General features: G+C 44.2%; 1 protein-coding gene across 1 annotated transcript in view; it reads left to right on the plus strand.

Moving 5' to 3' along the window:
- The first annotated feature begins 2,920 nt into the window (after positions 1 to 2,920).
- Positions 2,921 to 27,312, plus strand: part of LOC138680347 (stromelysin-2-like) — a 40,905-nt gene continuing 16,513 nt past the window's right edge. The window contains exon 1 of the mRNA XM_069767873.1: positions 2,921 to 2,967. Coding sequence (XP_069623974.1) covers positions 2,921 to 2,967 — 47 coding nt within the window. The remainder of the gene's footprint in view (positions 2,968 to 27,312) is intronic.

Raw genomic sequence — 27,312 nt, forward strand, 5'->3', positions numbered from 1 at the left:
TCGAATCCCAACCTCCAAGAGACCCCGCTCTAGTCTCGGGTTTCTTTACAGCCATTCTTCCCTCCTTAAATCCGGGGTAATCGTTCCCGTCCCAGAACAGGAACGGTTCACAGGCTTCTCTTCGAATCTTTGTACCGAAAAAGGACAAGGTTCGTCCCAGTCTGGATCTCAAATTGCTGAACAAGAAGTTTCGTCTGAGACCCTTCAGGATGAAATCCCCTCGTTCAGGAAATTCGGTTTCAGGCTCCCGAAAGTCTATCCATCTTCCCCGACACTAGCCGTTGCGGGTGGCTCGTCAACAGGAAGAAGTCCCGTCTTGTTCTTTCTCAGCGCCTCGTATTTCTGGGCATGTTCTTCAACACTTGTCGGGCCAGAGTCTTCCTTCCCGAAGACAAGATATCCCTCCTTCGTCGGGAAGTTCACTTGCTCCAGGGTTCTCGGCTTCCCTCCTTTCCGATGGGCCATGAAGGTCCTGGGGAGGTTGGTTGCAACATCGGAAGCGATTTCCCTTCGCCCATTTCATTCAAGACTTCTACAGCAGGCTATTCTATCACAGGGGGGACAGCTCTGTCTTCTCCCTGCATCGTCCGATCTGGCTTTCTCCCGGGTCAAACGGTTCCTCGACTGGTGGCCGAGGTCACTTCTCATATCCCAGAGCAGATCCTTCAGAGCAGATCCTTCCTTCCAGTTCTCTGGCAGGTGGTGACGACGGACGCCATCCTGCTTGGCTGAGGTGTGAGGTTTTGTCACCTGTTTTTTTTCATGGTTGTTGGTCGGCGCAGGAGTCCTCTCTGCCGATCATTGTGCTTGAGTTCCGTATCATCTTTCTGTCTTTCCTTCACTGGGTAAGGAGTCTCAGGAGCCTGCCAATTCGAATCCAGACAGACAATGCCACAGCAGTGGCATATGTCAACCACCAGGGGTGGACTCTGAGTTCTCTGGCCTCGGCCGAGGTTTCCAGGATCCTCCTTTGGGCAGAGGCAACGGTCCTGGTGAGATCCGCAGTGCATGTCCCCGGCGTGGACATTTAGGCCACCACGGCAGGGGAATGGTCCATACTTCATGAGGTCTCCTATCGGATTGCTCTTCGATGGGGGACTCCGGAAGTGGACCTCACGGCGTCCCGATTGAACAGGAAGGTCCCTCGGGTCATCCCAAGGTCCCGCGATCCTCTTGCAGTGGTGTTGACGCTCTGGCCATTCCTTGGTCGCAGTTCGTGCTCCCCTATCGGTTCCCACCCCTTCCCTTTCTTTCCAAGCTGTCGAAAAAGATCAAGGCGGGAGGGGTGCCGGTCATTATGATCGCCCCAGATTGGCCCAGGAGTTCTTGGTTTGCGGAGATCGTCAATCTTCTCGCGGACGCCCCCTGGCGCCTTCCAGACAGACCCGATCTGCTGTCTCATTCTGCCACCCGAATTCTCGGTCGCTCAGTTTAACGGCATGGCTGTGGACACTACAGTTCTAAGAGCGTCCGGCCTTTCGGCCCGATGAGTCACACTATAATCCAGGTTAGGAAGCCTTCGTCTTCCAGGATCTACTATCGTACCTGGAAGGCTTACTTTCGTTGGTGCGAGTCCAACCGCTTTTCACCTGTGTCCTTTTCCCTGCCTTCTATTTTGGCTTTCCTTCGGGCAGGACTGGATTTGGGCTTCGCTCTTAGTTCCCTAAAGGGCCAGGTTTCTGCGCTCTTCTTCCCTTTCAGAAGACGTTATCATCTCAGCCACAGGTTAAGACCTTTCTTCAAGGAGTAGTCCACGCTGTCCCTCCATACAGGGCCTCTGTAGATTCATGGGATTTAAAGCTTGTGCTGGACGTTCTTAGGGGTTCCCCCCCCCCTTCTTTGAGCCTCTCAGGAAGTTTTCCCTGTCAGTTCTATCTCGGAAGGTGGCTTTTCTTGTGTCCATCACTTCGATCTGCCAAGTTGGCGGCGATTTCTTGCCGACCTCCTTTCTTGATTTTTCCACCAGGATAAGGTGGTCACAGGCCTCCACCTTCCTTCTTTCCCGGGGTGGTTTTTCACCTTTCCACCTCAACGAGGACATCTTTCTACCTTCCTTTTGTCCAGCTCCGACTCATCCTCTGGAGCGATCGTTGAACAGGCTGGACCTCGTCAGGGCAATGAGGATCTCCCTGGCTAGCACGGACGCTTTCTGAATGATGGATTCTTTTTTCGCCATCCCCGATGGCGCACGTAGAGGCCTGCCAGCTTCCAAGGCGACTATTGCTCGCTGGATTAGAACGGCAATTTTGGAGGCTTACCGGGTCAAGAACAGAGTGCCCCCTCCTGAGATAAAGGCTCACTCTACCCGGGCAGTCGGCGCTTCCTATGCGGTACGCCACAGGGCTTCCGCCCTACGGCTTTGCAAAGCGGCAACCTGGTCTTCCATCCACACGTTCGCCAAACTTTACAAGGTCCATACCTATGCTTCGGCGGATGCCAGCCTGGGCAGAAGGATCCTGCAGGCGGCAGTGGTGAGTCCTCTGACCTGATGGAAGTCTGTTTTTCCCACCGCAGGGACTGCTTTGGGACGTCCCATGGTTCCTGTGTCCCCCAATGAAAGGCGATAGAGAAAACAGGATTTTTGGTTGCTTACTGTAAAATCTGTTTCTCTGAGCCTTCATTGGGGGACACAGCACCCTCCCAAGTTGAACAGCTCTGTTTATTGTGTTATACTGTTTGTTTGAGTTCTTTGAACACTCTTTGAAACTGTTAATCTGTGGAGCGCTGTGGAATTTGTTGGCGCTATATAGATGAAGTTTATTATTATATTATTATTCTTTCTCTTTTACACGTTGCTTCTCCTAAGGCTTTCTCACTAACTGAATATCTTACTTCCTGTCGGGAGGGTGTACTCTGCAGAGGAGGAGCTAACTTTTTTATGTGCATAGTGTCAGCCTCCTAGTGGCAGCAGCATACACCCATGGTTCCTGTGTTCCCCAATGAAGGCTCCGAGAAACAGATTTTACGGTAAGCAACCAAAAATCCTGTTTTTTCCAGACTTCTGCCTTTCTTCCTAGCAGCTTTCTAGCATATCTGCTTCTGGGCAAGAACCTGACTATTGACCCATTCTTGCCTAATTAGTGCTTGGTGATTATCACAATTTCTGTGTATTTTTTTTTTTGTCCATCCTCTTTTTGAGGATTGACCTCCAGTGAGATTTGGGGAGTTTCCTGACCATGGACCCAAAATGTCAATGTTTTGTTAACTGAGCCTAATAGTTGTCATATTTTTCTTGTGACATGGCCTCCATCATGCTAGATAAAGCATTGTTCACCACCTTGTTGCTCCTGGATGGTTGAAAGAAGTTGCTTTAAAAAAAATAATAATAAATTTATTGAACATTTTCAAAACCAGAATGTTTGAGCAAATCATCCGGATTATAGCATATTACCATCATAAACCAATAATTATTAATAAAGAAAACAAAGGTGTGTACAAGTTGTGGATCTTTGTGTAATTTCTTCTGGGTAAATATCAGTCCTGTACAGTATATATTTGTCAAAACTCAGGTCTAGCCTAAAATCTAAGCCTTTAACAATGACAACTTTGCAGCCAGAACTACCTCTAATTAAACTTTAACAAGTTTTTTTTACTTTTTCTTTATAGTGAACAGCAATGAAGGTTGATACACCCGGTCACTTTATCCCCCTGGTAATTGAGCAAGCCCCTAACATATCACTCCACCCAAATACTCCATACAATCAATACTTGTCCAGCATCCACATCTTTGTTAATGTGAGGAAATTGTAAGATGTGAGGCGTTCCAAAATTTTCATATTTTAAGAAATTTTAAGACATCCTCTATTTTGATATATTGTTTTTCATATGGAATTGAGTTAACTAAAGTATTCCACGAATGTACAGTCAGCTGTCAGTTCACCAGTCAATTCAAACCACCGTATTACCAATAATTTCCAAGCCAGAAATAATGTTTTGCGTAAGAAGGTCTTAAAGGGAACTGGTCACCCCCAAAATCGAAGGTGAGGTAAGCCCACTGGCATCAGGGGCTTATCTACAGCATTCTGTAATGCTGTAGATAAGCCCTGATGTATCCTGAAAGATGAGAAAAAGAGGTTAGATTATACACACCCAGGGGTGGTCTCGCTGCGGTCCGGTCTGATGGGTGTCGCGGTCCGGTCGGGGGCCTCCCATTTTCTTACGATGACATCCTCTTCTTGTCTGTCGCTGCTGCGGCGCAGGCGTAGTTTGTCTGCCCTGTTGAGGCAGAGCAAAGTACTGCAGTGCTGAGGCGAAATTTAAGGAAGATAACACTTGCCAGAAGGGTAGAACCACTGGGCAAGCCCAGATCATGTGTATGAAATTTGCATCCTGAGAATAACCTCTTAAAGTCTGTAGGAGAAAGTCCCATACAAAATAATGTAGGAGGAGTGACGTATGGCTGATGAATGATATGCAGCAGAATCATTTTATTATTGAGAGTGGGGATTCCAAAATATCCTCCCTCTCCTCCTCCTGAATATTCGGACTGAAGAGTTTCCATCTATCTTGTACTGACAATGGGTTTAAATTGAAACCTGTTGATAATAGATATTTGTATAGGTTGGAGATGAGGCCTTGTGGACCTTGAGACTCAAGAATACCAATCAGGGGAAAAGACCTGAATCTGTCCACATCCAGACTGGGCAAGTGAGATTGGAGCGCCGACTTGAGTTCAAGTTACTTGAAGAACTGGGATCTGGAATTGAATTTTTTTTTTTTGCTCAAATAACCTTTAAAAATATCTTTCAATGAAAGAACACTGCCATCATTCCAAAAAGAAGCATATGTATGTTCCAGTAATGGCTGAAAATATGGATTCCCCCACAGCGGCATTTCGGCTATGACATGTGTAAAACGGACCATATTCTTAGCTTGCTGACACACCGAACAAAGGTACTGTAATTGTTTAGGGGAGATAGAATTGAACAAATCTAAGAGGTATAACAAACCATTCCAGCTGCATAAGCCAGATGACTCTCTGAATTTGGTAATAAAGCATCCGGCGGCATCCAACTTTGAATTGCATTAAGTTGACCCGCCAGATATGTCAATATCAGGTAGGGCCGCACCTCCCATATTTTTTTTTTTGCCTTTGAAGAATAGACAATTTAAGTTTTAGCCTGGATCCTCCCCAAGATTTGGGGATTAGGAACCGCACTATGTTGCAAGATATAACTTAATTTGGGGAGTAAAATTAGTATTATTAGATTTATCCGCCCAGACACCGATGGTGGCAGTTTCCCCCAAGTAGAAAATGTAAGTTTTGCATAATCTAATAAAGGAGAAACGTCGCTGAGGAGGTCCTTTCTACAGTCATATTGAATAATAATTCATAAATATTTAAAGTGGGACACCACAGGTAGGTGATCATGTGTCAGGCTCATCAATCTGTGTATGAGACCGAGACCTAAGCGATGATTTATGTGTAGCTCGGAGTATTCACTAAATGTATCTATGGTGGATATTCCTTATGGCAGGGTGTCTTTTTTTTTTATTTGATCCATAAAAACTATCAAGTCATCTGCATACAAAGCGATGTCTGTTCTATCCTGTGTGATGCCTTTCATATTTGGTGTCGAGCACATTACTACTGCTGGTGCGTCAATTGCAAGAACAATCAGAGCAGGGGATAGAGGACATCCCTGACTGGGTCCCCTGCCCAAAGGGAAAAGAGCAGATGAGATGTTATGAATTACAATTTTAGCTTTAGGGGCAGTGTATATTATACGAATCCAATTATGGAATTTGGGGCCAAACCCAAATTTCTTGAGACGGGCCTTGCCCAACTTGCTAAACCAGTGCCCAACTATTTTCTGGCACCACTGAGTTATACTGCACCACGGAGTGTACTCTTCTGATATTAATGGAAGCATTTTTCCCAGGCACAAAGACCGTTTTATCTGGGTGTGTAATAGAGAAAATTACTTTAAGCCTCATAGCCGGAATTTTAGTCAGTATTTTATAGTCAAATAGGGCGGTAAAACCCACATTCCAACAGGTCCTTTCCATCTTTTGGAACAATAATATTGGCATCCTAAAATGAATCAGGGAGAGAACCACCTTGTAAAACCGCAGAAAAAAAAACTGCTAATTATGTGGTAGTAGGACATCTCGGTACCTATGATGCAGTTGTACTGGTAAACCATCTGGTTCAGGAACATTGCCCAAGGCCAAATCTGCCACGGCTGCATTTATTTCCTCTAAAGAAGATTATCATGAGGTTAATTGTGGAAATGTCAGACCTGATGATATGAACGACAGTCTGATTTGTCATTTGTGCTCATGGAACAGTACAATGATTTGTAATAACTATAAATACAGTCAGTAATATCCTCTACCACAGTAACTACCTCGCCCTCCATGGTCTTTATCTTAAGAATAGTATTCGAATCCTTATGCCTGCGAACCATAAAGGCCAGTAACTTACTCAATTGGTTCCCCAGTTCAAAGTATGATTGGCGAGTGAAAAAAGTTTAGATTTAGAATCTATATAGTCTGTGTTTGCAACCAGGGTGCTCTGTTCCCACTAGAGGTTAGATATATAAACCTATTCAGCTTCTTTTAATTTGTTTTCCACTTCAATATCCTCCAGAAAAGTTATTCTTTTAATATAAGATATGGTCAACGAAGGGCAACCTCTGAGGAGAAAATTTAACATCTCTAGGGGCTATATGAGCCTCCGTAAAACATTCCAGTTGATCCGGGTCCCGTCATTAGAGCCTTTCAATTTTATCCAGAAATGATTACGCTTCCAAGCTGGCCTACCCACGGTTTGATCTAATCGGAGAGTCAACACCACTGGGCTATGATCAGAGATTCCTCTACCCCCATGCTCTACAATGTCTACTCATGTTGCCAAATATATCATCTAATCTCGACAGTGCATACCTCATTGATGAATGAAATGTATGTTCTTTAACGTGTGGGTGATGTAGCCTCCACAGATCCTCCCAGCCTTTGCTCTACATATATATGGAAAAAGCAGTAGAGGGCTAAACAGACCCCTGGGGATTGCCATCCAAACATAACCTATCAGGGTTGTTATCCAATACTAAATTAAACACCCATGCATAGAATATGAGCATCGGGGAAATTTAGTGAAAAACATACTGCATTTTGAAGAATTGCCAGGTTAGCCGGGTCGGATTATAGACACACAGCAACACGTATAAGACAAACCGCCTATCTAGATCCATATGAGCCACTCTAACCTATTTAGTGACCTTATACCCCTCTCGAGACACTTGTGTGGAAGGAGTGTGTGGACCATTGTACCCAAGGTTTGTTTAACCATTTAGCTGAATCAATAGTGAGATGTGTTTCCACCAATGCCACAATGTGTTGGGGATAACTTGTGATCTGTGAAAATACCTTAAAGGGACACTGTCACCTGAATTTGGAGGGAACAATCTTCAGCCATGGAGGCGGGGTTTTGGGGTTTTTGATTCACCCTTTCCTTACCCGCTGGCTGCATGCTGGCTGCAATATTGGATTGAAGTTCATTCTCTGTCCTTCATAGTACACGCCTGGGCAAGGCAAGATTGCACTGTGCAGGCATGTACTACGCAGGACAGAGAATGAACTTCAATCCAATATTGCAGCCAGCGGGTAAGGAAAGGGTGAATCAAAAACCCCAAAACCCCGCCTCCATGGCTAAAGATTGCTCCCTCCAAATTCAGGTGACAGTGTCCCTTTAACCCGTTTCTGGGGGATTTTAGGCCTCTTACATTCCCAGTCATACATTTCTATTCTGCAGCCAAAAAAGAAGGCAACAGGCCACTGCATAATAGCAGTACACATCCCAATTTAAAAAGCCAAACCTAATTCTCCCTCCCCTTCTTTCCCATATAGTACGAAGATCAACAGGGTAGATAAACCCATACTACAAACCCACAAGAAGAAAATTACATGTAAAAACAGTCGAGATATAAGGCAATCCTGGCAGCATTAAACGTAAGAACAAGAACACTCAAAACCATTGAAAAAGGAATGAGACCAAGCATTACTTGTGCTCCTTCATCTCTGGGGATACCACCACTGTACACAGTGTAAGGTATCGTCGTGCCTATATTTGCCAAGAAAAAAAAAGGGAACAGAGATATAATGCAATTCCTGAGCCTCTTCGGGAGAGAGAAAAATATAGTACAATTGTTGAAGACAAGAGATGGGCAGGGAATGTAATTAAGTATACAGTGCCCCATCTTTAAGTTTCTTCTTCTTTTGCTTCCAGAATTGAACTCTCTCTTTCTGCAATTCAACCGAAAAATCTGGAAAGATGGAAATCGTAGAGTTGTATTTGATGTATCCCTTTTCCTTACCAGGCATAGAGTAGTGTCCCGGATCTTTGCAATTCAACATTCTAGCAAGAAATGGTCCTGAAGGGGGTTTTGCTGGGACTCTGAGCCTTTTCCACTGTGTATACCAAGGAGTATTCTTCTCCTAAAGTGGATTTTAGCAAGTTTTCCAAGAAAATTTCTGGTTGCTGTCCTTAATCACGTTCTGGTAGACCTATGACCCGTATATTGTTCCTCTGCCTTCTATTTTCAAGGTCTTTAGCTTTTTGTCACCATGCATTTATAGATCCAGCAACTTTGGTTAATTTTGCCACCATTGGAATTTTGTCCTTCAGGTCTGAGACTCGGCCTCAGCGACACAGCTTCTCATGGCCTGCATGTCCTGCTGAAGCAAACCCACCACAGACTAGACCTCCTCTATTTTACCAGTCAGGGAGGTTTTCCAAGTAGATATTTCCAGTGGATGTAGATCAGCCACTTGGTTTAAAGTCATTTCCTCCTGTCCCCCGCCCTCCTCGTCATCAGGTATATGTCCCTTGCGGTGGTCAGCCATCTTGGCTGTTGAAAGTACTGTTCTCGTTTGGGACCGGGCTTTAATTTTTCAGCTATATTGGAGTGCTTCCCTTGACTCATCCCTGCAGCAATGCAGGTAGGATATTAGAAAAGAGAAATTGCTGAAAAATTTAGGGAGAATATATGTGCACTGTTGTTGTGGTATGGATTACCAGTTAACAGTCTCTGTTAGTTGGGCAATGCTGCTACCTGGTGTCCTTATCCTGTATGTGCATCTTTACTTTCTAGTATGCCGCCTCCAAATAAAGGAAAATAAGATGATTTATGTGTGGTGGGCCACTAGGGAGGCACCAGATGTTGCAGAAGGGCCAGCTGGGACATGTAGTCCCACTGGCAGCAGATAATGATGTAGCGGTAACTGAAGTGTGTCGCTGGACACCTCAACACTTCTCTCTCGTGTCCACAACAATTGTCAATAGCGGAAAGTGGCACTTGTGGATGGTATAGGAGCCCCGGGGGCAGTCCTGTAGTGGTGGTGTCTGGATGCAGGTTTTGGATCGCCTGTGGTGTTTGTGCAATCTCAAGCAGCCAGACATGCAGGTGAACTTGTAAACAACAATTTTACTGAAAGAGGTAACGGGGTACAGTCTCTGTCTTAAAGGCAAAGTTCACAGTATATTGTGCTTATGGAAGTAACAGTAGCGTAGCTAACGGGGGGCAGAGGGGGCGGTGGCCCCGGTGCTCAGAGGGGACCCATCCGGAGCTACGCTACTGTAAATATATTGGCATGCGCGCAGCACGCCAATACAGTTACATTCTGTGGAAGAGCAGGGAGAATCGATCTCCCTGCTCTGCCGTTATGGAGCCCCTGAACAGGCGAGGGGCCTGGTGCCAGCAGTGTGCCCCCCGCCCGTCATCGCAAGGTCAGCTGTATCGGCATTAGCCGATACAGCAGACAGCACTGATGAGGAAAGAGCGCTATGCTACGCTCCTCCCATCTTCCCCCTGTCAGTGTGTGACATCACTGCCTGGCGCCCACTGTCAGGAGATGAGCAGGAGCAGCACAGGAACCAGAAAGAAGAGGTGAATATTTACTGTTTTTTTATGGGGGCTGCCTTATACTGCAGGGTCTGCCTATGGGGATGCTGCCTTATAATACAGGGTCTGCCTATGGCTGCTGACTTGTGCTATAGAGCCTGCCTATGGCTGCTGCCTTGTGCTATAGAGTCTTCCTATGGGTGCTGCCTTGTGCTATAGAGTCTGCCTATGGGTGCTGCCTTGTGCTATAGAGTCTGTCTATGGGGGTGCTGCTTTACACTACTAGGTCTGCCTATGGGGGTGCTGCCTTATCTACAGGGTCTGCCTATGGGGTGCTGCCTTTTACTACAGGGTCTGCCTATGGCTGCTGACTTGTGCTATAGAGCCTGCCTATGGGTGCTGCCTTATGCTATATAGAGTCTGCCTATGGGGAGTGCATTATACTATATTTAGGATGACCTGGTGCATTATACTATATGGAGGCCATCTAGGGGGCCATCATACAGCATTGGAGCCATCAGTTTGGGGGCTACTAAGGGGTCAGTATACTGTGTGGGTGGTACTATAGAGTGAGAGGGTATTATACTGTGTATAAAAGAGCATCATACTCTGTATAGGGGAGCTGTATAGGGGGGAGACTCGGGACATTTATTAAATGTAAAGTGGGCACTTATTGTTATAGGGGAACTCAGGTTACTGTGACTGTCAAAGGGGCACACAGGCTACTATTACTTTCTAGGGGGCAAAATGTGGGCTCTGTTTTCTAGGGTACTTGCTCCCAGCATTACTATATTATAGAGGGTTGCTTTAGAATTTAGAGGGCACAGAGAACCACACAGCAGAGGCAGTAATAGGGTCACATACGGCAGCAGCGGCTCAGTATTGGGGTATCAGGTGCAGTAATAGGGACACATATGGCAGCAGCGGCTCAGTATTGGGGTATCAGGTGCAGTAATAGGGACGCATACAGCAGCAGCGGCTCAGTATTGGGGTATCAGCAGGATAAGGAGTTTGTGCAGGTTCGAGATGGATGGTGATGGGGCTGGAATATGAGAAATTAAATATGTCTTTGTTATATTCTCTGCAGCTGAGTCCTGGCTGAAAGAAGTTGTCATGTCGGTCTGGGCCAGATGGAAAAGACCGGAAAAGTGAACGATTCCATCAGAAAGAATGTTAGCGGTAAGTCATTATCTGTAATTGTGCTGTGATCTCTTATATGTTCTGTAGGACTGGTATCTACCACTGACCATATGGCGGTAATATCCATGTTGGTCTTTATAAAGAGATTATCTTCAGTAACAGCGCGGTCATCTGCTGAGGTTCTCCTCCACTATTAGGGTGCGTTACCCAGTTGTAATCAAGGTTACCTGGTTAGGGGCCCACTTAGAAGTTTCAACCCCACCCCTGAACCAAAATCTAGCTACACCTCTGGGAAGTAATGATTCTCTCCTCATGAGACAAGCGAGGTGATAGCCTCTCAAGGTGACTGGAGCAGAGTTCTCTGAACTTGCTATTAGAGGAAGTGCTATGCGCAGTCCAGGAAATATTACACTGATAGGCTACGTTCACATTTGCATTGTGCGGTGCTGCGTCGGCGACACAACGCATGCAAAAACGCAGCTTTTTGTGACGCATGCGTTCATTTTTTCATGATTTTTGGCGCAGAAAAAACTGCATCATGCAGCGTTTTCTGTTGCGCCAAAAAAAACACGTGCGTCACATAACGCAAGACAACGCATGTCCATGCGCCCCCCATGTTAAATATAGGGGCGCATGCGTCGCCGCGGCTGTGCCCGATGCAGCCCCGCAAAACGCTAATGTGAACGTAGCCATAGAGGGACCTTCACAGATTGGCTCTCTGTGGAAACACACTAAAGTGTATGAGGCTAAAGTTGGTTTCTTATTCAGAGCTGAAGTTGATTTCTTATTTGGCAATTTTTTCTTTTCTGTTTTTTATAGGTTTAACAATAAAAAAATAAGCATCACAATAATAACATAGAATGCAGTGAGGTGCCCTGATGTGAATACACTTAAAAACGGCTAATAAAACTGGCACAAAAATGGGCACCAAAGAGTGTTGACGAAAGGGTTAAATGACATTGGGCCACTGATCTCACACTGCAGACATATAGAACAGGGAGCCCTACATGGAAATCAGGTCTCTCCAGCCTGACCCAAATGGGTCCTTGGCATCAAAATGGGCAGACAGTCAATTTTGGCCATTTGAATAAGTAACTGATGTTTTTAAGGGGCTAAATGACTTTGGTCCACTGATTTCACAGTAAAAATACACAGATAGTGATGCCCTGCATCAAACCAAGGTCTCTCCAGCCTGGCCCAAATGGGTTCTGGGCACCAGAATTGGCATCAAAGTGGGCAAACAGCCCATTTTCACAGATTTGAATAAGTAACTGATGATTTTAAGGGGTTAAATGACCTTGGGCCACTGATCTCACACTAAGAATACATAGATAGTGATGCCCTGTATCATACCCAGGTCCTGCTAGCCCGGCCCTAATAGGGTTCTGGGCATCAGAACTGGCATCAAAGTGGGCAAATAGCCAGTTTTCACAGATTTGAATATGTAACTGATGTTTTTAAGTGGTTAAATGACCTTAGGCCACTGATCTCCCACTAAGAATACATAGATAGTGATGCCCTGTATCATACCCAGGTGCCTCCAGCCTGGCCATACTGATACATACTGATGATGCTCCATACTGTATAATGGCCACACAGTGCTCCATACTGTATAATGGCCCCACATGATGCTCTATAGTGTATAATGGCCACACAGTGCTCCATTTTGTATAATGGCCACACATGATGCTCCATACTGTATAATGGCCACACAGCGCTCCATACTGTATAATGGCCCCAGATAATGCTCCATACTGTATAATGGCCACACAGTGGATGGAAATTATTGGCAATTATCAAGACACTCGGAGTGGTTCTGCAGGTGGGGACCACAGACAACATCTCAGTACCATTGCTTTCTGACTGATGTTTTGGTCACTTTTGAATGTTGGTTGTGCTTTCACACTTGTGGTAGCATGAGATGGACTCTACAACCCACACAAGTGGCTCAGGTAGTGCAGCTCATCCAGGATGGCACGTGAATGCGAGCTGTGGCAAGAAGGTTTGCTGTGTCTTTCACCATAGTGTCCAGAGGCTGGAGGTGCTACCAGGAGACAGGTCAGTACACCAAGAGATGTGGAGGGAGCCGTAGGAGGGCAACAACCCAACAGCAGGACCACTACCTCAGCCTTTGTGCAAGGAGGAACAGGAGGAGCACTGCCAGAGCCCTGCAAAATTACCTCCAGCAGGCCACAGATGTGCATGTGTCTGCACAAACGTTTAAAAACTGACTCCATGAGGATAGTCTGGGTGCCCGACGTCGACAGATGGGGGTTGTGCTCACAGCCCAACACCATGCAGGTCACTTGGCATTTGCCACAGAACACCAGGATTGGCAAATTCGCCACTGGCGCCCTGTGCTCTTCACAGATGAAAGCAGGTTCACACTGAGCACATGTGACAGACGTGACAGAGTCTGGAGACACAATGGAGAGCGATCTTCTGCCTGCAACATCCTTCAGCATGACCGGTTTGGCAGTGGATCAGTAATGGTGTGGGTGGCATTTCTTTGGAGGGCCGCACAGCCCTCCATGTGCTCGCCAGAGGTAGCCTGACTGCCATTAGGTACTGAGATGAGATCCTCAGACCCCTTGTAAGACCATATGCTGGTGCGGTTGGCCCTGGGTTCCTCCTAATGCAAGACAATGCCAGATCTCATGTGGCTGGAATGTGTCAGCAGTTCCTGCAAGATAAAGGCATTGAAGCTATGGAATGGCCCACCTGTTCCCCAGACCTGAATCTGATTTAACACATCTGGGACATCATGTATCGCACCATCCACCAACGTCATGTTGCACCACTGACTGTCCAGGAGTTGGCGGATGCTTTATTCCAGGTCTGGGAAGATATCCCTCAGGAGACCATCCGCCACCTCATCAGGAGCAAGCCCAGGTGTTGTAGGGAAATCATACAGGCACGTGGAGGCCACACACACTACTGAGCATCATTTCCTTGTCTTGAGGCATTTCCACTGAAGTTGGATCAGTCTGTGATTTGATTTTCCACTTTGATTTTGAGTATCATTCCAATTCCAGATCTCCATGGGATATTCGTTTTATTGGTCTGAACACATTCCACTATATAAATAATAAAGATTTGCAACTGAAATATTTCATTCAGTGACATCTAGGATGTGGTGTTTTAGTGTTCCCTTTATTTTTTGATCAGTGTGTGTGTGTGTATATATATATATATATATATATATATATATATATATATACAGTTAGGTCCATATATATTTGGACAAAGACAACATTTTTCAAATTTTGGTTATAGTCATTACCACAATGAATTTTAAGCAAAACAATTCAGATGCAGTTGAAGTTCAGACTTTCAGCTTTCATTTGAGGGTATCCACAATAAAATTGGATGAAGGGTTTAGGAGTTTCAGCTCCTTAACATTTGCCACCCTGTTTTATAAAGGGACCAAAAGAAATTGGACAGCTTCAATAATTTTAAATAAAATGTTCATTTTTAGTGCTTGGTTGAATACCCTTTATTGGCAATGACTGCCTGAAGTCTTGAACTCATGAACATCACCAGATGCTGTGTTTCCTCCTTTTTGATGCTCTGCCGGGCCTTCACTGCGGTGGTTTTCAGTTGTTGTTTGTTTGTGGGCCTTTCTGTCTGAAGTTTAGTCATTAACAAGTGAAATGCATGCTCAATTGGGTTGAGATCAGGTGACTGACTTGGCCATTCAAGAATATTCCACTTCTTTGCTTTAATAATCTCCTGGGTTGCTTTGGCTTTATGTTTTGGGTCATTGTCCATCTGTAGTATGAAACGACGACCAATCAGATTGGCTGCATTTGGCTTGATCTGAGCACACAGTATGGCTCTGAATACCTCAGAATTAATTCGGCTGCTTCTGTCCTGTGTCACATCATCAATAAACACTAGTGATCCAGAGCCACTGGCAGCCATGCATGCCCAAGCCATCACACTGCCTCCGCCGTGTTTTACAGATGTGGTATGCTTTGGATCATGAGCTGTACCACGCCTTCACCATACTTTTCTCTTTCCATCATTCTGGTAGAGGTTGATCTTGGTTTCATCTGTCCAAAGAATGTTCTTCCAGAACTGTGCTGACTTTTTTAGATTTTTTTTAGCAAAGTCCAGTCTAGCCTTTTTATTCTTGATGCTTATGAGTGGCCTGCACCTTGCAGTGAACCTTCTGTATTTACTTTCATGCAGTCTTCTCTTTATGGTAGATTTGGATATTGATACGCCTACCTCCTGGGAAATGTTGTTCACTTGGTTGGCTGTTGTGAACGGGTTTCTCTTCACCATGGAGATTATTCTGCGATCATCCACCACTGTTGTCTTCAGTGGGCGCCCAGGTCTTTTTGCATTGATGAGTTCACCAGTGCTTTCTTTCTCAAGATGTACCAAACTGTAGATTTTGCCACTCCTAATATTGTAGCAATTTCTCGGATTGGGTTTTTTCTGTTTTCGCAGCTTAAGGATGGCTTGTTTCACCTGCATGGAGAGCTCCTTTGACCGCATGTTTACTTCACAGCAAAACCTTCCAAATGCAAGCACCACACCTCAAATCAACACCAGGCCTTTTATATGCTTAACCCCTTCCCGACCCATGACGCCACGTAGGCGTCATGAAAGTCGGTGCCAATCCGACCCATGACGCCTATGTGGCGTCATGGAAAGATCGCGTCCCTGCAGATCGGGTGAAAGGGTTAACTCCCATTTCACCCGATCTGCAGGGACAGGGGGAGTGGTACTACAGCCCAGGGGGGGTGGCTTCACCCCCCCGTGGCTACGATCGCTCTGATTGGCAGTTTCACTTTCAACAGCCAATCAGAGCGATTTGTAATATTTCACCTATTATAACTAGTGAAATATTACAATCCAGCCATGGCCAATGCTGCAATATCATCGGCCATGGCTGGAAACACTAATGTGCCCCCACCCCACCGATCGCCCCCCAGCCCCCCGATCTGTCCGGTACACTGCTCCGGCTCCCCTCCGTCCTGTGCTCCGCTCCCCCCGTGCTCTTGTCCGCTCCCCCCGTGCTCCAATCACCCTCCCCGTGCTCCAATCACCCCCCTGCACTCCGATACACCCCCCCGTGCTCCGTTCCACCCCCCCGTGCTCCGTTCCACCCCTCCCACGCTCCGATCCCACCCCCCATGCTCCGATCCCCCCCCGTGCTCCCCCCACCCCATCATACTTACCGATCCTGCCGGGGTCCGTCCGTCTTCTCCCTGGGCGCCGCCATCTTCCAAAATGGCGGGCGCATGCTCAGTGCGCCCGTCGGATCTGCCGGCCGGCAGATTCGTTCCAAAGTGCATTTTGATCACTGAGATAGATATCTCAGTGATCAAAATAAAAAAATAATAAATGACCCCCCCCCTTTGTCACCCCCATAGATAGGGACAATAAAAAAATAAAGATTTTTTTTTTTTTCCACTAATGTTAGAATAGGGTTAGGGTTAGGGCTAGGGTTAGGGTTTCGGTATGTGCACACGTATTCTGGTCCTCTGCGGATTTTTCCGCTGCGGATTTGATAAATCCGCAGTGCTGAACCGCTGTGGATTTATGGCGGATTTACCGCGTTTTTTCTGCGCATTTCACTGCGGTTTTACAACTGCGATTTTCTATTGCAGCAGTTGTAAAACCGCTGCGGAATCCGCACAAAGAAGTGACATGCTGCGGAATGTAAACCGCTGCGCTTCCATGCAGTTTTTCCGCATCATGTGTACAGCGATTTTTGTTTCCCATAGGTTTACATTGAACTGTAAACTCATGGGAAACTGCTGCAGATCCGCAGCGTTTTCCGCAGCGTGTGCACATACCTTTAGAATTAGGCTATGTGCACACAGTGCGGATTTGGCTGCGGATCCGCAGCGGATTGGCCGCTGCGGATTCGCAGCAGTGTTCCATCAGGTTTACAGTACCATGTAAACCTATGGAAAACCAAATCCGCTGTGCCCATGGTGCGGAAAATACCGCGCGGAAACGCTGCGTTGTATTTTCCGCAGCATGTCAATTCTTTGTGCGGATTCCGCAGCGTTTTACACCTGTTCCTCAATAGAAATCCGCAGGTGAAATCCGCATAAAAAACACTGGAAATCCGCGGAAAATCCGCAGGTAAAACGCAGTGCCTTTTACCCGCGGATTTTTCAAAAACGATGCTGAAAAATCTCACACGAATCCGCAACATGGGCACATAGCCTTAGGGTTAGGGTTGGAATTAGGGTTGTGATTAGGGTTGTGATTAGGGTTATGGCTACAGTTGGGATTAGAGTTAGGGGTGTGTTGGGGTTAGTGTTGGAGGTAGAATTGAGAGGTTACCACTGTTTAGGCACATCAGGGGTCTCCAAACACAACATGGCGCCACCATTGATTCCAGCCAATCTCGTATTCAAAAAGTCAAATGGTGCTCCCTCAATTCCGAGCCCCGACGTGTGCCCAAACAGTGGTTTACCCCCACATATGGGGTACCAGCATACTCAGGACAAACTGCGCAACAATTATTGGGGTCCAATTTCTCCTGTTACCCTTGTGAAAATAAAAAATTGCTTGCTAAAACATCATTTTTGAGGAAAGAAAAATGATTTTTTATTTTCACGGCTCTGCGTTGTAAATGTCTGTGAAGCACTTGGGGGTTCAAAGTGCTCACCACATATCTAGATAAGTTCCTTGGGGGGTCTAGTTTCTAAAATGGGGTCACTTGTGGGGGGTTTCCACTGTTTAGGCACACCAGGGGCTCTGCAAACGCAACGTGACGCCCGCAGACCATTCCATCAAAGTCTGCATTTCAAAAGTCACTACTTCCCTTCTGTGCCCCGACGTGTGCCCAAACAGTGGTTTACCCCCACACATGGGGTATCAGCGTACTCAGGAGAAACTGGACAACATCTTTTGGGGTCCAATTTCTCCTGTAACCCTTGGGAAAGTAAAAAATTCTGGGCTAAATAATTATTTTTGAGGAAAGAAAACGTATTTATTATTTTCACGGTTCTGCATTATAAACTTCTATGAAGCACTTGGGGGTTCAAAGTGCTCACCACACATCTAGATAAGTTCCTTTTGGGGTCTAGTTTCCAAAATGGGGTCACTTGTGGGGGGTTTCTACTGTTTAGCCACATCAGGAGCTCTGCAAACGCAACGTGACACCCGCAGAGCATTCCATCAAAGTCTGCATTTCAAAACGTCACTACTTCAATTCCGAGCCCCGCCATGTGCCCAAACAGTAGTTTACCCCCACATATGGGGTATCACCGTACTCAGAAGAAACTGGACAACAAATATTGGGGTCAAATTTCTCCTGTTACCCTTGGGAAAATTAAAAAATTCTGGGCTAAATAATTATTTTTGAGGAAAGAAAACGTATTTATTATTTTCACGGCTCTGCATTATAAACTTCTGTGAAGCACTTGGGGGTTCAAAGTGCTCACCACACATCTAGATTAGTTCCTTTCGGGGTCTAGTTTCCAAAATGGGGTCACTTGTGGGGGGTTTCTACTGTTAAGCCACATCAGGGGCTCTGCAAACGCAACATGACGCCAACAGAGCATTCCATCAAAGTCTGCATTTCAAAACGTCACTACTTCACTTCCGTGCCCCGGCATGTGCCCAAACAGTGGTTTACCCCCACATATGGGGTATCATCGTACTCAGGAGAAACTGGACAACAACTTTTGCGGTCAAATTTCTCCTGTTACCCTTGGGAAAATAAAAAATTGCAGGCTAAAAGATCATTTTTGAGAAAATAATGTTTTTTTTTTATTTTCATGGCTCTGCGTTATAAACTTCTGTGAAGCACTTGGGGGTTCAAAGTCCTCACCACACATCTAGATTAGTTCCTTTGGGGGTCTAGTTTCCAAAATGGGGTCATTTCTGGGGGATCTCCAATGTTTAGGCACACAGGGGCTCTCCAAACTTGACATGGTGTCCGCTAATGATTGGAGCTAATTTTCCATTTAAAAAGCCAAATGGCGCGCTTTCTCTTCCGAGCCCTGCCTTGCACCCAAACAGTGGTTTACCCCCACATATGGGGTATCAGCGTACTCAGGACAAACTGGACAACAACATTTGGGGTCCAATTTGTCCTATTACCCTTGGCAAAATAGGAAATTCCAGGCTAAAAAATCATTTATGAGGAAAGAAAAATTATTTTTTATTTTCATGGCTCTGCGTTATAAACTTCTGTGAAGCACCTGGGGGTTTAAAGTGCTCAATATGCATCTAGATAAGTTCCTTGGGGGGTCTAGTTTCCAAAATGGGGTCACTTGTGGGGGAGCTCCAATGTTTAGGCACACAGGGGCTCTCCAAACGCGACATGGTGTCCGCTAACAATTGGAGCTAATTTTCCATTCAAAAAGTCAAATGGCGTGCCTTCCCTTCCGAGCCCTGCCGTGTGCCCAAACAGTGGTTTACCCCCACATATGAGGTATCGGCGTACTCGGGAGAAATTGCCCAACAAATTTTATGATCCATTTTATCCTATTGCCCATGTGAAAATGAAAAAATTGAGGCGAAAATAATTTTTTTGTGAAAAAAAAGTACTTTTTCATTTTTACAGATCAATTTGTGAAGCACCTGAGGGTTTAAAGTGCTCACTAGGCATCTAGATAAGTTCCTTGGGGGTCTAGTTTCCAAAATGGGGTCACTTGTGGGGGAGTGCCAATGTTTAGGCACACAGGGTCTCTCCAAACGCGACATGGTGTCCGCTAACGATGGAGATAATTTTTCATTCAAAAAGTCAAATGGCGCTCCTTCCCTTCCGAGCCTTACCATGTGCCCAAACAGTGGTTTACCCCCACATGTGAGGTATTGGTGTACTCAGGAGAAATTGCCCAACAAATTTTAGGATCCATTTTATCCTGTTGCCCATGTGAAAATGAAAAAATTGAGGCTAAAAGAATTTTTATGTGAAAAAAAAGTACTTTTTCATTTTTACGGCTCAATTTGTGAAGCACCTGGGGGTTCAAAGTGCTCACTATGCATCTAGATAAGTTCCTTGGGGCGTCTAGTTTCCAAAATGGGGTCACTTGTGGGGGAGCTCCAATTTTTAGGCACACGGGGGCTCTCCAAACGTGACATGGTGTCTGCTAAAGAGTGGAGCCAATTTTTCATTCAAAAAGTCAAATGGCGCTCCTTCCCTTCCAAGTCCTGCCGTGCGCCCAAACAGTGGTTTACCCCCACATATGAGGTATCAGCGTACTCAGCACAAATTGGACAACAACTTTCGTGGTTCAGTTTCTCCTTTTACCATTGGGAAAATAAAAAAATTGTTGCTAAAAGATAATTTTTGTGACTAAAAAGTTAAATGTTCATTTTTTCCTTCCATGTTGCTTCTGCTGCTGTGAAGCACCTGAAGGGTTAATAAACTTCTTGAATGTGGTTTTGAGTACCTTGAGGGGTGCAGTTTTTAGAATGGTGTCACTTTTGGGTATTTTCAGCCATATAGACCCCTCAAACTGACTTCAAATGTGAGGTGGTCCCTAAAAAAATGGTTTTGTAAATTTCGTTGTAAAAATGAGAAATCGCTGGTCAAATTTTAACCCTTATAACTTCCTAGCAAAAAAAAATTTTGTTTCCAAAATTGTGCTGATGTACAGTATACATGTGGGAAATGTTATTTATTAACTATTTTGTGTCACATAACTCTCTGGTTTAACAGAATAAAAATTCAAAATGTGAAAATTGCGAAATTTTCAAAATTTTCGCCAATTTTCCGTTTTTATCACAAATAAACGCAGAATTTATTGACCTAAATTTACCACTAACATGAAGCCCAATAAGTCACGAAAAAACAATCTCAGAACCGCTAGGATCCGTTGAAGCGTTCCTGAGTTATTACCTCATAAAGGGACACTGGTCAGAATTGCAAAAAACGGCAAGGTCTTTAAGGTCAAAATAGGCTGGGTCATGAAGGGGTTAATTGAGAATGACATAACGAAGGGATTGCCCACACCTGTCCTTGGAGTCAATTTTCCAATTACTTTTGGTCCCTTTAAAAACAGGGTGGCACATGTTAAGGAGCTGAAACTCCTAAACCCTTCATCCAATTTTAATGTGGATACCCTCAAATGAAAGCTGAAAGTCTGCACTTCAACTGCATCTGAATTGTTTTGTTTAAAATTCATTGTGGTAATGATTATAACCAAAATTAGAAAAATGTTGTCTCTGTCCAAATATATATGGATATGGACCTGACTGTATGTGTATATATATATATATATATATATATATATATATATATATATATATATATATATATATATATATATATATATATATATATATATATATATACGTATGTATGTGTGTGTATGTATATATATATATATATATATATATATATATATATATATATATATATATATATATATACTAGATGGCAGCCCGATTCTAAAGAATCGGGAGTCTAGAATCCATATATACTTTGTTTATTCAAATATAAGAATAATACAATTAATAAATAATAGTAAGAAAGAACAAAAATAATAGGCAGTATATGGAGAAAACACCAAACAAAAGTTCAAAATTGGTGTGAAAATGTCACTGAACCACTTCATAACTAAATATATATAGTTTTGGTAAATGGTATTATCATTTTTTTGACGAAATTCGGCAGGAGCTTGAAGAGCAACGTCACTGGGCCCGCCTCCACGCAGTAGAAACTTGCTGTGAGGTAAAAATTCAAAAATCACACCAAAATGGCGGGCGGAGTGTGTCACAGTACGGCACGTTTCTGATTGGTCGCTCGCAGCAGGCGGCAACCAATCAGACACTGGACACTGTTGACGTCACTTATCTCCGGACATTAGCTCCGGACAGGAAGTTGGCACAAATTGCAGGAAGTAGTATTCTAGGCAATTATATATTATATATATATATATATATATACTGTGCCTATGACTAACAGGCTGCACTGGATTATTCTAACTGCTGCCTCTACTCCTGGTTATAATTCCTTGTACTGTAAGCAGAGCAGGGTCAACTGCAGGTATGTGTGCAGTACACACACACATGTACCTCAGAATGTCTTCTCTCCCTCTCTGAACCACCTCACTGGAAGAAGATACAGAGGGGGTGTGGCCTAATACAAGGGGTCATGTCAGCTGCTTCTCCTGCTGGCTGTGTGGGAGAAGTAGCGTCCCATGCGGGACTGCGGGGCACAGCCTCAAAATCGGGACAGTCCTGCAGTATGAGGGATGGTTGGGAGCTATGCACAGGGGGTAGGTTAAGCAAAGTCGGTGGTGTTGGAGCCACGTGGATCTGGTTCTGGCTAGAAGCAAATAGGATAACCAGCATGGAAGAGAGCACGATTGCAGCGTTATCTCAAGTGACTGGAGGAGGCTTCACTCCTTTGTGGAGGAGATTATGAGGAAAAAAATGTCCCCTGCAGCGTGGACTGGCATGCAAACTAAGCTGGGAGCAGCAGTGTTTGCTTCCCCTGCCTTGCTAGGCAGCTTGAAACAAACTCAACTGGAAGTTACCTCAGAAAGTGTGCGAGCAATGAGCTGGGAGACTTCTCTCAGCCATTTCTATGGCAGCTTGTTGTGAGGAGAATAATCACTTAACTTTCAATTGCAAATTGGTCAGTAGATGTCAGCTAAGTATATTTATGAATAGTCGGTATAACATGCAATGTATTACATTTTCTAACTCACAGTGCCCAAACTAATCTTAACACACTGGAACAAATCTACTACCACACCACAACTGCCTCATTCAGCAGCAGTAGAATGTGTAGGGGGATACCAGAAAGTAGGCGGGTGAAGCCTTGTACAAATGACAAAGTTATGGATACAGAGAAAAAAGTGCTATACACAAGTGCGTGGCAAAATGGAATAATTACTAGTAAAACCAATGTAGGATGTGAACATGAGAAATATTCAGAACATTGTTGGGATAGAGTCTCTAGGCATTTGATGTAAATGTCCATGTTTAGAAAAAAAATGCAATAGTAGATAAACATGAGCAATAAACAACATTCTTAGTAATAACTATAATACTGTTACAGGTAAATAGGGTTAATGAAGTTTAAGATTTCTTAGCTTTGTGAGCCAGGCACAGTACTTGACCTGTTATATTATCTAGAAAAAGAACACTTTAATCTGAGTATGTACATCTGAGTATGTACAGTGCCTTGCAAAAGTATTCCGCCCCCTGGAACTTTTCAACCTTTTCCCGCATATCATGCTTCAAACATAAAGATACCAAATTTAAATTTTTGGCGAAGAATCAACAATAAGTCGAACACAATTGTGAAGTTGAACGAAATTTATTGGTTATTTTAAATTTTTGTGGAAATTCAAAAAAAAGTGGGGCATGCAATATTATTCGGACCCTTTACCTTAAAGGGACACTGTCACCTGAATTTGGAGGGAACAATCTTCAGCCATGGAGGCGGGGTTTTGGGGTTTTTGATTCACCCTTTCCTTACCCGCTCGCTGCATGCTGGCTGCAATATTGGATTGAAGTTCATTCTCTGTCCTCCGTAGTACATGCCTGCACAAGGCAATCTTGCCTTGCGCAGGCGTGTACTATGGAGGACAGAGAATGAACTTCAATCCAATATTGCAGCCAGCGGGTAAGGAAAGGGTGAATCAAAAACCCCGCCTCCATGGCTGAAAATTGTTCACTCCAAATTCAGGTGACAGTGTCCCTTTAATACTTTGTTGCACCACCTTTTGCTGCGATTACAGCTGCAAGTTGCTTGGGGTATATCTCTATCAGTTTTGTACATCAACAGACTGAAATTCTTGTCCATTCTTCCTTGGCAAACAGCTCAAGCTCAGTGAGGTTTGATGGAGATTGTTTGTGAACGGCAGTTTTCAGCTATTTCCACAGATTCTCGATTGGATTGAGGTCTGGACTTTGACTTGGCCATTCTAACACCTGGATACATTTATTTGTGAACCATTCCATTGTAGATTTTGCTTTATGTATGGGATCATTGTCTTGTTGGAAGACAAATCTCCATCTCAGTCTAAGGTCTTTTGCAGACTCCAACAGGTCCTGTATTTGGCTCTCTCCATCTTCCCATCAATTTTAACCATCTTCCCTGTCCCTGCTGAAGAAAAGCATGCCCAAACCATAATGTTGCCACCACCATGTTTGACAGTGGGGATGGTGTGTTTAGGGTAATGAGCTGTGTTGCCTTTATGCCAAACATATCGTTTGGCATTGTTGCCAAAAGTTCGATTGTGGTTTAATCTGACCAGAGCACGTTCTTCCACATGTTTGGGGTGTCTCCCAGGTGGCTTGTTGCAAACTTTAAACAACACTTTTTATGGACATCTTTGAGAAATGGCTTTCTTACCACTCTTCCATAAAGGCCAGATTTGTGCAGTGTACAACTGATTGTTGTCCTATGGACAGACTGTCCCACCTCAGCTGTAGATCTCTGCAGTTCATCTAGAGTGATCAAGGGCCTCTTGGCTGCATCTCTCATTAGTCTTCTCCTTGTTTGAGATGAAAGTTTAAAGGGACTGCCTGGTCTTGGTAGATTTGCAGTGGTATGACACTCCTTCCATTTCATTATGATCGCTTGCACAGTGCTCCTTGGGAAATTTAAAGTTTTGGAAATCATTTTGTATCCAAATCCGGCTTTAAACTTCTCCACAACAGTATCACGGACCTGCCTGTTGTGTTCCTTGGTCTTCATGATGCTCTCTGTGCTTCAAACAGAACCCTGAGACTATCACAGAGCAGGTGCATTTATACGGAGACTTGATTACACACAGATGGATTATATTTATCATCATTAGGCATTTAGGACAACATTGGATCATTCAGACATCCACAATGTAGTGAGTTTGCTGCACTGAAAGTAAAGGGGCCAAATAGTATTGCACACCCCACTTTTCAGTTTTTGAATTTCCTAAAAAATTTAAAATAACCAATAAATTTCGTTCAACTTCACAATTGTGTTCCACTTGTTGATTCTTCACCAAAAATTTACATTTGGTATCTTTATGTTTGAAGCATGATATGTGGGAAAAGGTTGAAAAGTTCCAGGGGGCTGAATACTTTCGCAAGGCACTGTAAATGCCAAGAGGGCATATCATTCAAGGAGGATATATGGTGAGGTACCTAGTCCCTGTACCGAGCTGTAGGATACCTTTTGTACTCCGCTCAGAGAGTCTCAAAGGTACTGTCTATTGACTGGAGATCAGTTTGTGATCTGTGGTCTCTTCAGGTAGAAGAAAAGTATTCTCTGTTGAGACAGGAATGAACTGATGATAGCCATGAAACACAAACTGTGGAGCAAAGATAAGTTCAGTGAAGCTTGGCAGCCTTTCGGTTGAATCTGGAGGATTGTGTTCCAATCAAAGTTGACTTGGGTAGTGGTGACTCCCTCAGGAATTCCTCCTTGAGACACAGTTTTAGGTGATTTTTGTGTACTGTATGGGGTTTCCAACCAATTTTAGATATATCCTTTACATCAAACAATGGAAAGGGTATAGCAGTTATTGTGTACGGTTCAAGTTCCCAAAGAGGATCCAATTTTCCAGTTCTATGGTTGTTTTCGAGCCAGTCTATGTCACCAATTTGTACGTGCTTGGCATGGGCACTTTGATTATAGTATTCTTGTCTTCTTCATGCTTCCTCCATGCGAGAATCAACAATTTACTTGGCTTCCGCCATGCGCCTGCAGTGTTCAATCAGCTAGTTTGTTTGTGGAAAAGGATTATGCTATCAGGTACTTGTACACCTAGAGCCAAGTCTGATGGCAACTGGCCTTGTACACAGAACATCAGATAAAATGGAGTATGACCAGTTGAGCAATGGGTGGTGTTATTGTAGATGTGGACAAGATCTTTCAGAATCACAGGCCACTCAGTTTTCTTAGTGGCAGAAGCGGTGAACAGCATACTGATGATGTGTTGGTTCACTTTTTCACATAGTCCATTATCTTGTGGATGGTAAGCAGTGGTATGCAGTTTCTTGCAATCTCTGTACTTGCACAGCTTGTGGAAAAGTTGAGATTCAAAGGCAAGTCCGCGATCAGTGAGGATATGGCCTGGACATCCATAGTGTTGGACAAACTCAGTATAGACTTCAGCTGCAGTTTTGGCTGTAAGGTCTTTGACAGAAGCAATAGCAGCAAGCTTTGTGTAATGGTCCATCACTGTGAGCACATATACAGCTCTGGAAAAAATTAAGACACTACATCAAAACGCTGTCATGGGCAACCCAATCTCCTGACCTGAACCCCATTGAAAACCTCTGGAATGTAATCAAGAGGATGAGGGATAGTCACGAGTCATCAAACAAAGAAGAACTGCTTAAAGTTTTGCACCAGAAGCCGTGTGAAAGACTGGTGGAAAGCATGCCAAGACGCATGAAAGCTTTGATTTAAAAATCATGGTTATTCCACAAAATATTGATTTCTGAACTCTTCCTGAGTTAAAACATTAGTATTGTTTTTTGTAAATGATTATGAACTTGTTTTCTTTGCATTATTTGAGGTCTGAAAGCACTGTTTTTTTTTTTTAATTTTGACCATTTTCCTTTGTCAGAAAAAAATACAAAATTTATTGCTTGGAAATTCGGAGACATGTTGTCAGAAGTTTATAGGATAAAAGAACAATTTACATTTTACTCAAAAATATTCATATAAAAAGAAAAATCAGACGAACTGAACATTTTGCAGTGGTCTCTTAATTTTTGCCAGAGCTGTATATAGCCAGAGCGAGTTGGACCCAATTTCACATGATCAACAGCAACAATTTCTCCTGTTTTTGTGACTTGATAGGTTGTAGCGGCGCTTTTTGATCTCTGCATCCATCTTTTGTGATGTTTTATGCAGGACATTCTTGGCACAAATTTTCAAATCGATCCAGTAAAACCTTCAGCGGATGGTAGTTTGTTTTCTGGACACCGAAATGGCCAGAGTGATCAATGTAGGCTTCAAGGATGACCCGTGCATCTCTCCGTGGAATGAGTACTTGGTGAAGTCTGTCACCTGAGACATGGTCTAAAGTGTTTCTGGAGAAATACACGTTTTCTCTGTCTCCAGAGACAGATAAGTTCCACATCAGGATGAGCTTGTCGTAGCCGGGTTGGAAGTCTTCCTATAGTAAGAGTCTGCAAAATATAACGGACAGGTGAATGGGGACCATTCACATGGGTCATAGACTATCATGTGTATGAGTGTTGTCAAATAAAACCATGGATAGCACTCATACGCAAAAATTGGATGTCTGAATGAAGCCATAATGCACAAACACCTGCCTGCTGCCATTTCAGAGCAAGATCTGCACTGGTGTTGAACCGATTCATTAACTCCATCCTCATTAGGGGTTGGTCTTAGCATTTGCTTAATTTTCTTGGTCACTCTGAAACC

The sequence above is a fragment of the Ranitomeya imitator genome, chromosome 1, assembly GCF_032444005.1.
Source record: "Ranitomeya imitator isolate aRanImi1 chromosome 1, aRanImi1.pri, whole genome shotgun sequence".
Taxonomy (NCBI): domain Eukaryota; kingdom Metazoa; phylum Chordata; class Amphibia; order Anura; family Dendrobatidae; genus Ranitomeya; species Ranitomeya imitator.